The 20504-nt window shown below is 37.7% G+C and overlaps 1 protein-coding gene across 5 annotated transcripts in view; it reads left to right on the plus strand.

Moving 5' to 3' along the window:
* TLE1 (TLE family member 1, transcriptional corepressor) overlaps positions 1 to 20504 on the plus strand; it is a 73122-nt gene that overhangs the window by 25396 nt on the left and 27222 nt on the right. For 3 of the 5 annotated variants that reach the window (XM_057396506.1, XM_057396508.1, XM_057396507.1), the window contains exons 7-8: positions 13516 to 13720; positions 14461 to 14477. The exons of 1 other annotated variant lie outside the window; for it this stretch is intronic. In XM_057396506.1, the coding sequence (XP_057252489.1) occupies positions 13516 to 13720; positions 14461 to 14477 (222 nt within the window). Of the gene's footprint in view, positions 1 to 12014; positions 12481 to 13515; positions 13721 to 14460; positions 14478 to 20504 lie in introns of those variants that run through there. One more of the 5 variants, XM_057396511.1, reaches the window with a different exon arrangement.

A 20504-nucleotide genomic window follows, 5' to 3' on the forward strand; every position in this document is an offset into this window, starting at 1 on the left:
GCAATTCCTGTTGCTGCTGGAAGGGAACAAAGACTTTAATTAGTGGGAAAAACTTTCTGAAATACAAGATGATTTTTTTACTATATTTATTTCATACTTTACATATCAAGATAGTATATATAAGTATATAACAGTGTGTTTTTTTAAATTTTGTTATTTATAGTTGAAAAGGTGGAAGCCTATTAGATGGCAGACTGAAGACAGGAACTCTGTAGTCTCATGGGACTGAGATTTCTTTCACACAGTTTACCTACAAAGTCAAAAGCAAGTTTGGAATTCGTGTATATTAAGGATGTACAAAAGAGAATGAATTGACACATTAAAAAATGAAAAAATAATATAGTTGGACTCGGTGAGCTTGTGAGCAGCGGTAATCCTCTGTGTTGAGTAAAAGTTCTTACTTTAGGAAAGAACTGTGGATGGTACTTGGTTATTACCAGTCATAGCGTTATACTTTTGCTGCATGTTTTTGGAGGCTTTAACTTCCAACCGTGGGCTTAGCAGTGTGGCTAAACAACCTCCTGGCTTTTTTATTTTTATTTTTATTTTATGACCATTTTTATACTGAAGTTGAATGAGTAGCAATTTTTCTAGATAAAGAACAAACAAACCAGAAAGCTTTAAGAGATGAGTGCACTTCTTAATTCCCTGATACTGCTACAGCTGCAGGCAGTATCGATATGTGGGGTTAAGGGAGAATCCAAATTATGATATGATAAAAATTAGGTAGATGATTATGGTTTAACTTAAAGTTGTTGGGTTTTGTGTTTTTTTTTTTGTGTTTTTTTTTGTGGTTTTAGTTTGTTTATTTGTGGCATTTTTTGAGATAATTCGGCTGGAAAATCAAAGGTGCTCAAAGTTTGTGGTAGGAAGTATAAGGGACAGCTAAATTGGTCTATCTAGATGTAAACAATGCAAAATTTGTTAGATGTGCTTTCAAATTAATAAACTAGGCGGGTTTATGGGTAGAATATGCAAATATTTGAATGGGGAATACAAGCAGCAAACTGGATCTTTTTTAGTACTGCATTTTAGATGCATGATTTTGGTGTACCACTGGGTAGCCAGCTAACTTATTTTGCCTTTTGAGGCATGTTGCTAATGGTTCTGTGAAATATGTATCTTTTGGATTGACAGTACTCTTGAGACAGATTGAGTTGTAGGCCTTGGAGAGGCCTCTCCACTGTTGCATGAGGTGATTGGTTAAAGGATTAGCAAGATGTGGGATTATTTTTTTCTCTCTCGGCTGTGGTCGCCAGCTGTCTCTGGGATTGTAGTGTGTGAAGTTTAAGAGGATGAGGTTAACCTCTTGAGGGTTTGTTCTTATGAGTGCAGTTAATCCTTAGCCTATAAATAACTTGGCTGTATGTTTCATTATAAAATAGAAATACAGACTAGAGGAGAAATGAATGCAAAACTTAGTGCAAGGGAAAAGCTAAGCAGCTGTAACATTATTTTAGATCTCCTCAGTCATGATCTGCATTATGTGCTGAGAGAGGGAAAATTGCCCAGTTCTTTTCAAATTAAATAAAATGAGATGTAGTAAGCACAAAACTATCCTCCCTTTTAACGTTAACTTGCTAACCCCAAGTCTGAATTACTTAGCTCTGACAATAGGAACTCTGTGTGGCAACATCCTGGGTTATTCTTCATATTTTGCCTTTTTTAAAATACACAGAAACCTTAATTACATACTAGGATTCTTCACAGTAGATGATTTGGAATAAAAAAGCTTCAAAGTTGTAAACTAAGTTTAAAATAGCGAAGGAAGAAGGCATTTGTCAGCATGACAGTTGGTATTGTCAGAATACTAGTTCCTGAACAATGGTCAGATTTTTGTTGTTTGTGTCACTAAGTTTTGAGGAAAAACAAGAAAGTGTTATTGATGTTTTTGGTAGTTTGTCCTATTCAAAACAGGAAACCTGAAAAGAAGGCGTGTAAAATGTGAATGAATAGGTAGTATTAACCATAATTGTTTTCCACTTGACATCCTCCCATCCCCTTTGTACATACTATGTACCGGTGGGGAAACAGAGAACCTCAGAGAAACAATATAGAGAGCAGTGTCTAAATGAGACATTTCCTGGAAAACAAAATTCTCTCATGAGTGACTCTTCAGTCATTCTGGAGAGGGGAAAATTGCATCCAAAAGTCAAATGTAATTGAGTAGCAGCCCAGACCTCTCTTATCTTGCAAAGTTTCATATGTGGGTGGATTGAAAATGCTGCATCTTGGATGTTGTTCAAAAACAAAAAATTGTTAGATCTAGATGGGGAACCACCTAATGTCTAAGGTAAGTCAAAGGTGAGACCAAATATATAGTTACAAATCTGTGAAGCTAAACAGCTTTCAGGAAAGGAGTGAAAGGGAGATGGTTGGGGAAAAACGTGGTTACATAGAAGATACGCAGCTGCAGCTGAGAATGCAGAGGGAAGGTAGATTCTGATGAGATGACTGTGTGAGGTACCAACAGTGAGTTGGTACTACTTGCTAGATTATTGTCCACTGAGCAGATGGTGGGGATAGGGAATGTACGTGTTGAAGGGTGTAGAGCTTGTAAATTGGTCTGCTTTGCAGCAGGAGAGAGGTGCAGGGGATGCTGCTAAGATTAGAAAAACCTGTATATGTGTAAACAGAAGACCAGAGAAGTTCATGGGAAATGTGGAGATTGATATGCTAGCAGGGATAATTCCTTATTTTTGTGAACTTGGCTCCAGGTGGTTCTGTTAAACAGACAGGTTTGGAAGGAATAATTTCAGTGGAATGGAAAGGATTAAACGAGTCACAGTGCTTCAATATTACAGTTCAAGGCGAGAATTTACAGGAAGTGTATTCAGTGAGCTTTAGTAAAGAAAACATGGAAGGGCTGTCAGAAAGACAAAACGGGTTTAGGAATAGGTTTACTTTTGAATCTGGTTGAGGCAGAGAGGTGTTGATACATATATATATATATATATATATATGAAGTCACTGGCACAGAAGGGTAGGTTATTTAATCCCAGAGGAAAGTGATTAAAAGTACCTCTCTTGATTAAAGCATATGCAGGCAGAGAAGCTTTCCATATTTGAAGATAGTTCTTGTGAGTATTATACATGTTTCCCTTAAGTTATCAAGGAAGTAAAAATAGGCAATCTGAAAAGATAAGCTTACCTTCTCTCTTACAAATACCTCCTTTGCATTCATACTTGAAGCTAGACAAGTGGGGGAATTGGAGTAAGTAAAGAGTCAGTAAGCTCAGATAAAAACGGGATGTGACCTTCAGTGCTTGAGTAAGAATGAAGCAATCCACACCCAAAAAACACCCCAAGAAACCCACCTCCAGCCTCACCCCATCCCCTCCAAGAAACCCCAATGAAAACTACCCCAAAACAAAACTAACATTACTTAAGGGGAAAAAAAAAGAGCAAACCCAAACATCATTAAAACAAGGGCCTTTAGAACTTTTGGCTTGTTTTTATTTCCTTTTTCTATTAGAAACTGTTTGAGACAGGAACTGTTCTTAAGCCAGCTCTGCAATATACATTTTTAGAAGAATGGCTGTCAATGAAAAAGCTGTATATACAGACATAGAGAACAACTTAAATATTTTCATCTTAATATAAGCAATCAATATACGTGTAATATATACTGAATATTATACGTGGGTATCATGTATGTAGTGTATAGCAATATATTAATGATACAATATATTAAAATGTAAAAATATACAATTGTGTATATGATACATAAAATGTTATATGTGTGTATATAATTGTTAGATTACACTAGCAAAACGGCTTTAGTATGTGGACTGTTTGTTGTGTTGCCTACGTAGCTGCTTATACAAGTAGTAGTCATGCTTCAGTGTGTCTGCACTTAGTACAAGCTGTTAAGATTTAGGTTAACTTACAGTGCCTAAAAGTGTGGAGGAGGGAAGAAATTTTTTTTTCCCTTTGGCAAAAGGTCTTATGTGGATGCAGCTACACTGGTGGAGTGCTAACGCACCTTGGGGAGAAGATGTCACTGAACTGGAAGACTTCCATCTGCTGGCAATATCCGGCATCCTCACTGCAGGGCTCTGCCAGCATGGGATGATCTGAAGTCTCCACAGTGTAGCTAAGCTGCTAGCTCAGATCTACTGTTGTGAAAGTACTAGTCATGCTGGCAGTACGATGTAGTTACTACCTCTATGTCAATGGGGTGTTAAAAATCTTGCCATTTAACACTTATCACTAAACTTTTGTTAAGTAGTTAATTGCTGATCCCTTTAGCAGAAAAAATAGTGGATGTGCTTGTTCACTGGGTGCAATCGCAAATCATTTGGGTGGGATCACCCACATCTGTCATTACAGTTTACAAGAGTGATCTTTCTAAAGACTCCTGAAGTGTAATTATCTCTTTATCTTTCTCATTCTGGGGCTTGGGCTTGCCCCGCAAAGTGCTAGAAGAAAGGGTGAGAGAAACCTAGCTGTTTAAAGTGAGACAGAAAGGCACAGCAAAGATTAGAGTTGTTGCTAAGCATATTGCTGAGGAAGAGAGAGTGCTGTCTGAAGTCTGTGACTGGTGTAAGACAGTGATGTGAGAACTAATCAATGATTAATAGGCTGCTCTTGGAAATTATTTTTGTTTGCTACTTGTGTTATACTGGGGAGCATAGCAGACCTGTTTCTCAATTCTATAGGTGTAAAGCTAACTAAAATATTAAAACTTTAAGATGAGATCTTGTGATTCAGCAAAAGTACTGTGTCTACTAGTAGGTAGGCTGGTACTGGCTATGTAGTTCAAACTGGTAACAACCCAAGCCTTTCTCATGTTGAAAAAAAAAATCATTTAAATATCCTCATGAAATACAGAATATATTCTAAAATACAACCTGAAGAATATATTTAGCATTTATGTCTTATATAATGATTTTAAGGAGCTATTAAAAAATTTCCTGTTGTAGTAATGCAGAGTGAAATTTAGAGTGTTGCTAGGTAGATGAAGGCTTTGGTGTAACTGCTTTGACGCTTGTTGACTCTGTGGGTTCTTTGGAGGTGAATCGTGCACACCAGTGGTTTGTTAGCCCCATATTAGAATCTGTACTCTCTGCCTGTGTTGTAACCTTTCTCTGGAATCAGATTTTCTCTCAAGCTACATCACCAACCAATAAATATATATACATTTTTGTTTCAGAGAAGTTAGTGTGGCAGCTTCATGACTGCAACTAGTTTTTATTTTCTCTCTTTATATATAGAACTATTAGCCTCACAAAGGAAGTAGATAAGGAATTAAGCTTGTGTTTACCTTAGTGTGCCTTACTTTAGTAAGACTAAATAATGCGGTTTACTCTCTAATGTTAGCAGAAAAAAAGAAAAAGGACTGACTCTGGAGCTGGCCAGGTTTAGTATGCTCTGCCAAACGTGTAGCATGGATTTGTAGAAGAAATTAAATTTATAGTAAAACATGCATGCATCAGTGTAAAACTGTAATGAGAGCACTGGAGCATAACGTGGTCTTTTTAATCTTCGTAAGCCAGTTGAAATCAACATTGTTTTTCCTATTTTGAGTTTTCTGAAGAACAAAGAGACAAGACTTGATTCCTAAAGGAGGGTCCCGTAGCAGAGGACTCAAAGGGAATTCTGAAAAGAAGATAATACAGGGAGGAAGGAATTAAGAGAGCAGGAAAAACAGAAGTTAAGAAAGGAAAACAGAAAAGACTACTTGAGAACTGTAAACTTCATGTTGGTTTGCAGTAGCTTCATGGAGTGCTTTGGACAAGCTAAGGGTCTTGCATCTGATTATTTTTTTTAGTAGATAAGGTGGCAAAAGGGCTTAGTTTCTTAGTGTTCTTACAATCACTGTATCAGCAGAGCAGTGAAAGTACAATTTCACAGCCTCATTTCACTTACCTTAGAGATTATGTCAATTTGTGACAAAAGGACTGCTTGGGGAGTGTGTTGGTGGGGGAAGCTGCCGTTATCCCACTATTGCATTGGTCTTCTGGTTTGTGATGCTATTTATGCAACCCCTTATCTGCTTTGAAAAAGTTGATGTGCAATTGAGACTTACTAGTATGGTCTGAGTTGTTTGAACAAGTGGAAACGGGAGCTGTGGAAAACTTTGAAGAGCCTTCTGTTCAAAAATTTAACATTAGTTTGAAGCAGATCACCACATAGAAAATAATATCAAAGAACAAAGTTAACTTTTTCATCTTCTTTCTGACTTTGATACTTGCTTTGGCATCAGTTCTGTACACAGTAAAAAGCTTGTTTTGGTGTGTTGTTTTGTTTGTTGTTTGTGGAGTGGAAAATAAATAGACCTAAATACACTGTACTCTGCATCTTCTGTAATAAAGCATGAAAAAGAAATGCGATTTTTTTCCTATGAGACAGTTGGGCCTTTAATCATGCTGCTGCCACACAGATTTTATATATGTGAAGTATATTGCTTAGGATAGGTTTTGCCATTACTGTCCTTCTGTGGACTTAAATCTCTGTAGTACAATGTCATTTTACATGCTTTATAGATGGAACAGGTTTACTGAAGACACTATTTCATTGTTTCTGAGGGCATTCACTTTCCGTGCCCAGGCCACTGTGGCTTTTTCTCATAATAGATAGTTTTCAAATAACTTCTACAAAACTACAAAGGCTCCATTTTCTGCCTAGTGGCTAGAGATTCAGTGGTGTGTACTTTCAAGTTTATTTACTGTGGTATAGTGTAGTTTCCTATCTGTCAGAATAAAATCTGAACATTTAGAAGAAGAGGAAGTAAGGAAACAAAATGAAACAAAATAAACATTTGTTTCAAAGGAACTGGGAAGAAAATGAAGCCCTGATTGTAGCAGCTGACTCTCATTTTTCTAAAACATGTTTAAATGGGAGGAAAACAGTAAGCAATAACAATTGCAGAATCACAGAATGCCTAAAAGGGACCCCTGGAGGTCATCTGGTCCATTCCCCTGCTCAAGTTGGACCATTTAGAGCCAGTTGTATAGGACCATGTCTCTATGGCTTTTGACTGTCTTTAGTCAGGGAGACTACCACCTCTCTCTCTGGGCAACCTGTGCCAGTACTCTGTCACCATTGCAGGAAGAAAGTGCTTTCTGAGTTTTAGGACAAGCCTCCTATGTTTCAGTCTGCCCATTACCTCTTGCCCTGCTGTTGGGCCATCCAGTGATGGGCCACAAAGTTGATTAAGAGACCTTGCATACGAGGACAGGCTGAGAGAACTGGGACTGTTTAGCCATCTCTGTGCCCATCACTGGATGCTGTCCAGTATGTCCATGTCTCTCTGAAGAGCCCAGAACAGGACACTAATTCAGGTATGGCCTTAGCAGTGCTGAGGGGAAGGATCACCTCTCTCGGCCTGCAGGCAACGCTTCTCCTAACGCAGTCCAGGTTGCCATTCACCTGTTTTACCACAAGGGCATATTGCTGGCTGATACTCAACTTGGTGTATATCAGGACTCACCATCTGCACTGTAAATAATTTCTTATCTCCGGTCTAAACCTGACCTCTTTCAGTTTAAAGCCGTTTCCCCGTGTCTTGTCACTACAGGCTCTGACAAAAAGTCTCTATCTCTTTTATAGGCCCACTTTGTATACTGAAAGGCTGCATTAAGGTCTGCCTGGAGCCTTTCTCCAGACTGAACAACTCTGGCTGTCTCAGACTTTCTTTGTAGGAGAGGTGCCCCATCCCTCTGATCACTTTTGCAGACCTTCTCTGGACCTGCTGTGACAGGTCTGTGTCTTTCTTGCACTGTGGACCCCAGAACTGGATGCAGTGATCTGGGTTGGGTTTCAAGACAGTGAAGCAGAGGAGGATGATAGTCTCTCTCAGCCTGCTGGCCATACTTCTTTGGGTGCAGCCAGGACATGATTGGCTTTCTGTGTTGCAAGTGCGCATTGCTTTTGCATGTCCAAATTTTTATCCACCAGTACTCCCAAGTCTTTTTACAGAAAGTGAACACAGGGCTGCTCTCAGTCCATTCATCCTCCAGTCAAGGGGGATACTGGGGATTGGCCAGACCCAGGTGCAGAATCTTGCACTTTGCCTTGTTGAACTTAATGAATTTCACAAGAACATAATGAAGGTCCTGCTCTTCAGACCTATAAAAGTCCATCTGGGTGCCACCCCTTCTCTCAAACTGCATTACTCAGTTTGGTGTCATCTACAAACTTGCTGAGGGTGCACTTAATGCTATTAGCTGTATGTTCTGGGTGATTCTACTGATGAAGATATTGAGTAGAGTTGGTCTCATTATGGACTCTTGAGGGACACAAATAGTTACTGGTTTCCACAGGGAAATTGAGCTTTTGACTCTTTGGACTGAGTCTCATCGGTTCTTTGGATGTAGTCATCCAGACACTTCCTCAACTGTCTAAGAATCCATCCATCAATCCCATCTCTTCCCAGTTGTGTGGCAAGAATGCTGTTAAGGACTGTATTAAAAGCTTTCTAGAAGTCTAAGTAGATGATGCCTGTAGCTCTTCCCATGCCCACTGGTGTAGTCAAGTCATTGTAGAAGAATGTGGATATGTAGTTAAGGGTGGTTGGTTGTCATCCTGTAGCGAGTTCTTCTGGGTAACTGAAATACTCTTGAAAATGCCTACAGAAACTTATATATGAGTTTTAATTAATGGCTTAAACTGTCTGAATAAGTTTACTCCTGCTAGTTTTGCATGTTAGTAGTGTGGGTGGTGTGTGCAGGGTTTTGGGTTATTTTAGAATGAGGAAGAAGACTGGATCCGACAGGAGCATAATTTTGAGTTTTTTCCTTTTTTTTTTTGGAGGGTTACATTTGCAATGTTGGTTCTGTAAGTATTTCTAAACAGTGAGGGAGAAGGTTATTGCTTGGCTGGCTAGGTGGTATAGGGCTAGCCCTTGTATGTTCATTGATCATAGGTACTTCATGCAGGCTCTCCCTTCTGCTAATGAAATAAGAAAATAAAAAAACCCTGATTTCCCTTTGGGAAAGAGAGGATATGACAATGAAATTGAACACAGTAATTCTCTCATGACTTTCTGCCTGCTTGAGTTTACCAAAATCATATTTCTTAGTTTTACAGAAGTTAACATGAAATCATTCTCTTCAAATGTCAGGTCTCTAAATGACTTGTGGTTGCCAGATTTTCTTTCACAACACCTCGATGGAGCTTGGGGGAATCTCTTGACAGTAACACTGGTGCTAGTGCTGAAAAGGTTTCTGAGAACTTTTTCTGCTCTCAGGCATTTGTTTAGAAAGGCATGAGAGAAGTCATCTATTGTGCTTTGGGACCAGGTATAACCTTTTTTTTGCTGTTCATGTACAGACACATCTGAACTCTTAATTTGGTGCTTTTCAACAGATACTGAATAGCACATCACGCATCTGTTGAAGACCAGAAGAATATTCTATCTATCTGTTTACTGCTAGGAGTTAAAAACTACACTTTTAAGTAAGCCATAGGTGTTTGTGACCTCAGCAGAGCTACTTTAAGGTGGGAAGTAGGGATTGTAGGAGCTCATGCTCAATCTTGGTAAGGAGCCTAAAGGAGGTGTGCCGTTGTTTTATGTACAGGAAATCTGTTTCACAAAGATTTATTCTGTCTCTGGCAGAGATTCAAAGTTAATCACAAATTTTAAGTCCCTGTTAAAGAGTTCTTTATAGCTGGAAACTGCCTAGGATGCTCAAGGTGAAAAACTGTACTGCTTCAGAAATTGTTAGGAGATGCTTGCTCAGCAAAGCAAGTTTTTTTTTTCATGTGTTGATTTTGGGGCATTTGTGGCCTGATTAGAGGAATGCTGGGAAAAAAAAACTAAGGCAAGAAAACCTACATCTGGAAGTACAGTAAGTTGAATTTGACATTCGTTTGGTCCTTTTGCAAATATGAAGATCTTCTGGTTTTGCGACAAAATGGTGGGTGACCTACTGATGATTTTAAAATCACTGCTATAGCTAGTTATCTCAGTGCAGTCACTTATGTATGCATCATTGCAGTCTTCTCTACCTTCCCACTTCCCTCTGAAAGTGGACACAGCTGTTGCTCTGCAAGTAATGATAATAATTGGTAGTAAGACAGATCTGTTACTCATCCTTTTTTGAGCACATTTCTTATGGCAGATGTCTAGTTTTTAATTAACTGCTAATGAACATGCCTAGTAGACCATGATACTGCTGCCAACTTACTCTGTTTTATATCTCACTGCTGCTGAGCTCTTAAAAGGTGACAGAGCAAGCATTAGTGTCTTTGAAGTGACGGGAAGGTGATAATATGCATAGCATAATTGTTTCTAGGATCTACTATGGCAAATATCTAGTTACTAAATACATCTGGTCAATGCTGCTGTTACCTATCTCCCTCTTCCTTTGTGTGCAGCACATATTCCTTTTTCCACTTCTAGGAAAAGAATACTTCTTAAAATTGACGTTTTTTTCTAAATAAAATGATCATGAACTTCTGGAGAAGACCATCTTTATGTGTTATGGAGAACTATACACCTATTATGAATGGGTAATATATATCAATCAATATTCTTCAGTCTTAAACAGCAGTGAGCCTCATATAACAAACATTAATTCACAATATACCTTTGACTTAGAAGACCATGATCAGGTTTTCAGTCTTAAGTCTGTTTATTGTTGTTGGATATTTAACCATTTTTTGGGTACCATTTTCCTCTATTACCATCAGTAACCTTTTTGTAAAGCTGCAAAAATGTTATGCAAAGTGATGCATTTCCACTTGCAGTTCTCATCTGTTCTACACCTTACACTGGGCATTGCTCCCCAGCATTTGTATATAGTCCCATCAGAGAAACAGGACATAGCTCTTCTCAACATGTTCCTTCAGATTCAAAACCTGTTTAGAAGGGATTAATCTGGTCCTCAGTTATGTGTCTTTCAGAATACCATGCGTGTAAGCTACAAAGCAGAACCAAGGAAATTGTACGTAATATGTCCCTAACAGTTTGCTTTCTAAAGACTGAAACTGTGCTGGTTAACTTGTTTGCTGATTAAGCCAAGCAAGAAGCATGAATAAAGGAAATTTTCAGAGGCTCCCTGAAGGCATATGGACAAGAATGGAAACAGTTTAACTTTATTTCCCCATTTTGACCTTCCCGTGCCCTGCAGAAGTTATTTTGAGGTCACTGTTGGAGAAGGGAGAAGGTTTTTCTCTGTGAAACCAATTTGGAAGGGATAAATGACATTTTCTTCTTAGCCAAAATTGAATGCCACAGCAGGGTAATCCAGTGTGATAGTGCAGTTGGAGACAAATAAGATCGATGCCATGAATGCCATACAGTACTGCTGATATATGTTGTCTCATAGCTAAGAGCAGATGACTGACCTGGCTTAAGGCCATCAGTGAGAAAGGGAATAAATGAAATACTGTCTCTCTGAGAGAGCCTGCCAAAACATCAGGTTATTTCCTGATTTGAGGAAACACGTTGGAAACTGCTATAGTCATCATGAAGTCTATACTTCATAAATGAGAAGAGAGATGTCGCCTTTTTCCTTAGAAGCTGGATAAAAAAAAAAAAAAAAACCCCGAACAAATGAACAAACAAAAAAACCCAAGCCCTGCAGTCCTGTCAGACTTTGCAGTGCTCCTTACTGATACTTCTTCAGTTAAATGAACTTTAAATAGTAGTAGCTCCTTGATTTAGTAGAAGGTGGTCTACTGCTTTAACTACTTCAAATAAAGATAATTCTTAATACTTCCTTCAAAATGGTGCTTTTCAGGTTGTTTGTAAAACACATTAAAATAGAAGAGTAGGAACCACCTCTTTCTTACCTTGCTTTTTAAGCATACTTAAAAGTTGGCGAGAATAGCTATCAGACACATGCATTCCAGTGAACACTAACGAGGCTTTTTATGCAACATATGGAAAGAAAATCCTGATATATGTTGTGAGAGATCGGGTAAACTTCTAAGCGTGTAGAATTGACTAAAGGGCTTGTGGTAAATCTTATTTGTGTTGTGTATAAAAATAAGTACATGATGGCAATGTTACACTTGGAATAGTAAGAAAGATTAGCAGGTCCAGTCCACAGTTCTTCATATCTGTCACTTGTGTCTACATAAATTCATAAACTGCTCAAGGCATGTCTTGGGGTGGGGTTGTAAGAAATATAAGTGTAGGGCATAGTAGTTACATAAATAGTAATAAATAAAGTCATTCATATGCCAGTAGATGTTTGCAGGTTTTGTTGACAGCTTGTCTTGAAGAGGCTTGGGACCTATGGAAGCAGGTAAAATACTTTTTGGATTGAGTTATTTTGTAGTAACTTGTGAAATATTGTGGGCTTTAGGTTTGATTTCAGTAGCTGTCAGCAGTACTGTAACAATTCTGCCTGCTCTTACAGGACCACTAGCATTCACGAGGTCAAACTCATGTCTAGCTGAGCTCATCCTGTCCAGACGTTTCCTTATCTGTCTTCTCTTTGATCCCATAAATTGAATGGTACTCTAGCTTTTCTCATGGTACCTACCTTCGTCAGAGGGATGGTGGAACATGGCCAAGGTGGAGAGGTTTGTTCTGTCTTCTGTTTGTAAGACCAGGTGCAAGGAAGGAGGAAAGGGACGGAAAATCTGTTTAGTAGACTGAAGTGGAGCTATGACCAAGCTAAAGATTGTTTTGAAGCATAATTTTCTGAATAAATCTGTGTTGAGCATTTTGGATGAATTAAATGGTTAGCTGAACTTACAAAATATTAATAAAACCATAACAGCTTTAACTAAAAAATGCCTTAATATTTAAGCTGTGGGGAAGACATTCTATTGTAAGGACTGCTTCTAATAAAATTGCTTAAAGGTTATTTTGCCAGATTGGTTACAGGGTTGTGTGTCTAGTCATTATGATACCCATCTTGCAAGCTGCTTTTGAAACAGATGGAAGTATTTTAATTCATTAATACCATGTTTCTTGGTGGGAGTTCCATGACCTTATTGATGCTATCTGGAATACCTGGACTTCAAACTTACAGTTGGTTCATAAACACCGTGTCAGTTCATGAATAATTTTTTTTCCCCCCACAAAGTTTGGCTATAATAAAACATAAATTTAGTACTCAGAATACGAAATTGAGCAGTGTCTTTTAGTTAAGATTCAAAATAAAAATGTACTTACTTTTTCCAGATTAGGGGAAGAGAGGGATGTAAGTTTGAATCAGTCTTGCCAGTGAAACTTAATTTTTTCCCAGAGCAGTGGTACTCCTTTCTGTAGAAAGGGAATGGTACTTGGGCTTTTTGCTGCTGCTGTTTGTCACCCATGATCCTGTGGCAGGCAGTAGCTGCCTGGAACAACCTGCAAGTAGTTGAAACTATTCCTTGGGCTGCAGAACCATTATGCAGCGAGCCTTTTTTGGTTCATGGGACACAAGCACAGAGTGTAGTATAATGTATGTGTATAGCTGGGACAGAAAGCAGAGATTAAATTTAAACCAAACAAACAACTGATAAAAGTCCACTGTTGATTCCTGGTAATTAACCAAACTTCTTGCTTCTCCTTCCCCATCTATGTGCTATGTGTTGTTCATCTGGGGATGATGATACCACTGGGAACAGCAGCAGCAGTTGCAGGCTCAACATCTCTCCCATGGCCATGGACCTCCAGTGCCTCTAACACCACATCCGTCAGGACTTCAGCCTCCAGGAATCCCTCCACTCGGAAGCAGTGCTGGCCTTCTTGCCCTTTCTAGTGCTTTGGGTGGGCAGTCTCACTTGGCAATAAAAGATGACAAGAAGCATCACGATGCAGACCACCACAGAGGTGAGAGGCATGGCAGGCCTGATTAGGACATTGTCACATTTGCGCATTGCTGAAAATTATGTGCATCTCTAAAGATTCCAAGTTATATAGAATGAGAAAAAACTGTTGGCAAACTTAAAAATGTCTGCATATATACCACTGAAGCAAAATTCAGCTTGGAATTTTTCACTATTTTAAATGGGGATCACTAGGTGTCACCTGCTCTATAGTTTGCAGGGCATTTTGACATCCTGGTAAATGCTTAGTTGTAATAGCAGTAGCCTGCACCATATTGTGGAAAACTGTTAAACTGCATAATGGATAATTTTTTTAAAGAAAGTAATGTTGTTAAGTGGGTGGGTTGGAAGGTAGGGGGAATGAAAAGTTAAAATTTTGAAGAGAATGTGTTCAAACAAGAAATTTAGATAATTGCATCTGTTACTTTAGTTTCATAGGCTTAAATTCTAGTACTCAAATATTGGGCAAAATTGCACTTGACTAATTTTTGAAAAGAAAATAATTTATTCTGTCATGAAATAAAACTAGGCTTTGTGTATGGTTAAACTGTAAATCATGTTTACACAATACTGTAATTTTCAGGAAATCACTGTATTAGGAATGTGCAATGACTTACATAAATAAAAGCCATTTTAAAACTGTTTGCGGCTTGTGTTCTAATTTTTCCCCCCTTTTTTATTTCTGTTCTTGCCTCTGTGTCTGAACGGGCATGTCTGTGCATTTCTTGGTTACTGCGGGAGCAGAGAGAGAGCCGGGCACAGTAAGTACCAACATTCCTGGTAATGTTTCCACTTCTACAAAATTTAATAATCAAACCGTGCACTGTTTGTGTGTTTTATCTTCCTTCTAGTCAGTTTCATGCCACTTAAGTGTTTTCTGCTCAGATACTCTTGTTTTATGCAGAACACTGTCAGTTATTTGGAGGACTGTATGAACCAAGTTTGTTTCTGAGCAGAATGATTTGGGGGAAGCTTGAACTTTAGTTTGGTTTTTAGAAGTGTGGGGGAAGCTGCAACTCAAACAGAACGTGAACTGCAAATTATAGTATAACATTGTTAGTCAGAGTTAAGATTTTTCCTGTAGGATTTTCATGAATTAAAGTTGCAGAACAGGTGAGAAATTTAAAATTCATGTGTCATGATGGTGTTTGGCCCTAGTATTTTGTTTAACTGAATCTCTTTGAGCCTTACTAATGTTTTCACTGCTTAATTTGTGCTTCAAGAATAACTTCCGTAGCAGTACCTTTTTCCCCTTTATGCATAAGCTGTAATAGAATTAATCTAAGGCACTCTTATTCGAAAAACAGCCAAAGAAGTACATTGTTAACAGCGTTTTATATTGTTGTGTTTTCAGAGATACTGCTATATCAAACTTTTGGAGATAGGCATGGCAAATTTCACATCATTTCAAGTAACAAAGCAAATTCTTCTTGTTGAATTCATAGGTGAATTTGGGCTCTTGTTTTGTTTCTTTTCTCAATCAGAAAAGACAAGAACTAACTTGACATATCTTTACATAGTGGACACTTGATTTTTGTTGCCTTTTTTTTTTTTATATATAATAGGGCTTGACATTTACTTACTGGAAGCAATAAGCATTCATTTCCGCTCACTTAATGTTATTAATGATAGTGTAACTGTGGAAATAATTTTAAGATGGGTTTTCCTGAAGACATACCAGCAGGTCTGTGTAATTATTATGTGTGGTTCCAATTGAGCAATAGACTCTTATTGGGCAGATTAGCTCATAACTTTTGGGTCACCAAAATAAGATTTTTATTTTCAGAGTAATGTTTTAAGTGTAATGGTGCTGCTAGAAATCTTGACAAAGGCTTGCTTTCATTATCCCAAGACACCAAACCCCATGCTGTCTGTTGGTTACCTAAATTAACCGTGAGATTTGTTATTACTGTGCATCTAGTGTGACCTTCCAGTATCATCAGTAGAAGCTGACAACTTTAAATGTGCAATTTGAAAAGACTACAGTAAAGCACTTGCTTATTTGGTTTTAAGTTGATTTTAAAATAACTTTGAGTTAAAGCGTATTGTAATGTATTATTTAGGTATATTTATTTTTAATGAGATCTGGTTTTATTTTTTAAAGTGTCCTTAGGCAAATAAGCATAAGCTTTTATTATGTGTTTAGGAAGACTTAATAATACTGTGAGACTCATGTATTTATAAAGGAACTTCAGTGATTTCATTATTCTTGATTGTGATCAGTGTCTGTTTAACCTCTTTTTGCTATATCTAAATGGCAAGGGCTAGTGTATTATTTGTTGTGTTACTTAAATTTTTGGGAAATAATATGAAGGAAGGTTCTTTGTAAAAGACATGTTTGTGAAACATTTAACATTTAAGTTAGTAATAATAGTATACCTCATACATGAACTGCTAATATTATGTGGTCAAAACTTAATTATATGACTATATGGAAATGGCAGGTGGGGTTTGGCTGATATAGCTCTAACCATCCAAAACTGGGTCATGTTATTGTGGGAATGCAGGCATCCCTACTATTGTGACGCAGCCTGGCTCAAGGTAATGAAGCCAGGCAAAGTAAGCAAGTTTTGCAGCTGAAGTTCAGTAAAAGTTTTGGGAGACATCAGTACAAAACATCTTTGATGTCTACATTTTTTTTCTCTAGGGAGCATACTGGCAACATTTTCAAACTCAGGTGTTCATTTATTATTTGTCTTCTCACTATTCTAGTTTGGACAGGATATAGAAGTGCAAATGTTCTGAAGTGCTCTATTGTATCAGTAGTAATTTGTAGACAGTGCAGTCTGACTTTGTTACATGCTTGGGATTTACATTGAGGTTGTCCTCATGAAAGACATTGAGCTTGTTTTCTAGTACTTGGGGAGTACTCACAAATTTTCCAAGAAGTTTTTTTTCCTCAATTTTAAGCATTAATATTGGTATTGTTTTGTAAAGCACGTGGTCTTTTTTTACAGCAGTAAATATATTCTATGTCCTTAGCTTCTGTCCTGTTCTTCCAGTCTTTGACTTAAGGGGGCATGCACAGTTGAATGATAGTTTTTGGTTGATACTATATGCAAGCTGTTCTTGGTTTGTGTTTTAATTCTTCTAAATGAGGGGGTGGGTAATCATAGAAGGAGCTACATTAAAATATAGGGTACTTTTCAGTGTAGTACGTGTGTTCTTCTTGGCCTTTGTGAAGAAGGTAGTATTTTCTATTATATAGCATGTAATGGATGAACTTTAATTTCCTTAATCAGTTAAATATTTTCTTTGTTAGCTTTGTCAACTTAAAAAGAAGTTGATTTTTTTCAGTCTTTATGGATGCAAACCACAAATCAGCTTCTGCAGGAGTTGCCCATACGGAAGAGCTATGGGATGCTGTGGTACAGTTTAGTTTGTAGCTGATACAAAGCAACATGAGGCTGATGATGAAGGATGAAGGGGTTGGGGTGGTCTGGTATAACTTTTCATGGATACTCTGATTCTGACAAACATTAACTGGAAAAAAAACAGAAATCAACAGAAGCCTTATTCTCTGCTAATGTCTCCTGATTACTGCATCAGTGTGGACTGTGATTCAGATCCATTTAGGCTTTAGATTTCCTTGCTCCTAATACAAAGTAGTCTAAATATAACTTTAAATGGTGGACAAAAAGAGGGCAAAGTCAATAGCTTTCCATCACTGATAATTTAAAACAAAACCTGCTGACTTTTTATAAGTCAACTTTTGGGTTGTTGACATGTGCCTGCAAGAAGCGTATTCAACAAATGGAACTTAATGATTCTTGACTTGAATTACTTTGAGTGTGATCTTCTTGTGCCTTGCGAGGGGGTAGAGGAAACACTGGTCCCTCTTCCAATGTCGAGTATATTCCTGTTAATGAGTCCTGACAATGAGCAGTGGTAATGCTGAGTAACTGATGTTTTTGTTGTAGATGCTAGACCTGATCCTGTTCACCTACTCAACAAGGGATTGCATTTGTTCCTGTCTACATGCGGACGTCTGTAGACAGCACTTGTGTGTGGTGCTTAGGTCCTCTGTAGTGGTTAAAGAAACTCAGTGGCCCTGCTTGGTGATAAGGGCAAATGCAAGTTAGATGTAGTAACTGGCTGTAATGGCAGATGGGTGCAGTTGGTTTGGATTAACAGGGAGTCAGTGTTAAGCACAGAGCTTGTGTTTGTGTCTTTGGGAGAGAAGAGAGGGAGAGGGATAAGGAGCCCATCACTAGAGAGGTTGTTAATTGGGACCAGGTGTAGTTGAACGATGAGCACAGATGTGATGTCAGTACTGTTATTTAATTGCTGTAATGATCAGCATAAAGTTAGTTGTCAGTTCTGTATGTTCTAGTGAGTTGTCTGTGCTGTATTATAACTCAGGCTAAATGAGATACTGTGGGCTCTGAGCCTGTACCTCTGGCACTCAGACTTGTGGTTTGGAAGTAGTTGCAGTGGGGAGCAGCATGGCAGTTGAAGAAGTGCGTTTGAATAACGTGCCTTGTATTCCTAATAGGGAACTTTCCTTCTCTGTGCCTTGTGATTAGGTTTTCGTTTCACACTTGCTGCTGGTGGTTTCAGTGTTTGGCTTATGCTGGCAGCAAAGTTGGTTCAGGATTGTAAATTGCCTGTTACAAAGCCCTTATGTAGTCTGGTAACTGACAGGAAGCGGTGCTGCATCAGGCTTTTTTTTTTTCTTGGATAAATTTTGAATGATTGGAAGGAAAAGAAAACTCATAAAATTGATTTTGACCATTTTTTCTGAACTGAGATTCATGATTTGCGGATGTTGCACTGGTGATTCCTAATAAATTGAACTCCTACTATGAAAGCAAGGATTATCCTCAATTATGCATCTAGTCTGTTGAAATTAATACAAAATGAAAACTTATGCCATGCAGTTTCTCCTTAGGAAATCAACTACGTTTTTTTTTGTACAAACTGCTAATTATTGAAGATCAATCCCAACTGAAAATTCTGTAGTATTAGAAAAAAAAAAATTGCTAAAATAGAAATATTTGACCCACTTTTGAAAATTAGGTCAGATATTAGCAGGCCTGGTAAAAGAACTTAGCAGTTCTTCTTAGCACCTTTTTTTCTCCTATAGAGGACATAGGGAGAACTCTATCATTGTGAAGCTGTTACCGCTGTCTCCTAGGTGATAGTGAACATACAGCAAATACAAACTTTACCAGTGTTGAAATGAGGAACAGCTATTTTTAAATCAAAAGTTGTAGTTTACCTGATTTTAGTCACAATTTTTAGAACTTCTTTATACTCCTAAGGGAAACAAAACAGTAACTTCTTAATTATTGAGTTTACAGGTAAATTTTGCCAGAGAACCAACATGATCTTATTTGCAACTGATGGTATAGCTATTGTAAAGTAAGCTGGTCTACAGCAGCTTCTGGATTTGTTACTCTGATTCCAGAGAACAGTGCCTTTAAATGAAAATGGTAAATTAGAGAAAGGCAGACCACAGGGGAGATGTTTTGCAGAACTGGCTTATAAGGACTGTAGATTACTGTTGTAATTATACGCTTATATGATAACTAAGCCACCAGTTCCATGAAGAAAAATTGGATAATCTTGGCTTGAAATTTAGGACACAATGGGAGCTAGGTGTACCTAGGAGTTGTACCTTTCACAGTGTTGAAAATCTGCGAGACAAACTGTACAGAATGTTGTCAATATTGTCTAGGTAAACTTTACATTAAACCAGGAAAAGGGTCAGGAGTTACAGTTACTCATATTTGCTGCTGTGTGGTAACTTCAAATAGCAGGGTTGCTAAATTTTTCCCAGCTGTTTCCCCTTTGCTGTCTTTCTGTTACACATAAATTTTGACAATTTAAAATGAGAAACTGAGTTTACTCACTTTACTACGTTAGTTGTCTTTGTTTTATGCTAGGATCTTTGGCAGTAAAATACATTTTTTTTAATGATTTTTTGTTAAGGGAAGTATCTCTTAAGTAAAAGGCTTTTCTCCCTTTTTCAAGAAAAGACGTTTACAGTACTCAAATCTGTGGTAAAGTTTGAATTGGCAGCTTCTAAAGATTATTCTACTACTACAAACATATATTAAAAATGTCTATTAAATATTAATATTATTAATATATTAAAATGTTGAAGATGTGTTTTAATGTTCTTCAAACGTGAATCCCTCAGTTTGTGTGCATCTGTGAGGAGATAAGGGGTTAAATTTGGACTATATTTGTCAAGGCAATTAATTCAGTGATCCAACGAGCCCACCTTTTAGTTGCAAAACATTGCAGCAAAGACATTATTTTGAGCTTCTTTATACTGAATTTCATTAGACTCTCCTGTATGCTTTATGTAAGCCCCTTGGCATTTGTTTAGCTTGAATAGTCATGAATAAAAGAGCTTAGAGTTGGCTTTAAAGTGCAGCTTCTGAAGTAGGAAAAAGAGGATTCAGATTGCCTTATGTACCCTGTTTTGTTTTCCTTCTTGGGACTAAACAATGTCTGAGCAAAGCTACTGAGTTGTCCTCTGGTTTTAAAGGGAAAGCCATTCAGTGCACAGTTCACTGGGTATTAGTATGGTTATGATATATTAAAAGTAAGTATCTCTGGCTCTTTGGCAGATCTAAGTATTTCCTTTTGAGGGCTTACACTTACTGAATATGTGTTATGTTTTTTCTTGAGAGATGCGTGTATGTATGTAAGCATTTACTTACATATGTGTGAGCATATATTTATTTATGTAAGCATGTAGTTGGCTTTTAGGAAGTAGGCTTACCAAGTCTTTGTGAAAGGAAATCTTTTTTCTCAACTCATTCAGTATTGTTCAC

Source organism: Pezoporus wallicus, unplaced genomic scaffold, assembly GCF_028554395.1.
Source record: "Pezoporus wallicus isolate ANWC-B61680 ecotype Strahan unplaced genomic scaffold, APGP_CSIRO_Pwel_v1 contig_2776, whole genome shotgun sequence".
NCBI classification, from domain to species: Eukaryota; Metazoa; Chordata; class Aves; order Psittaciformes; family Psittacidae; genus Pezoporus; species Pezoporus wallicus.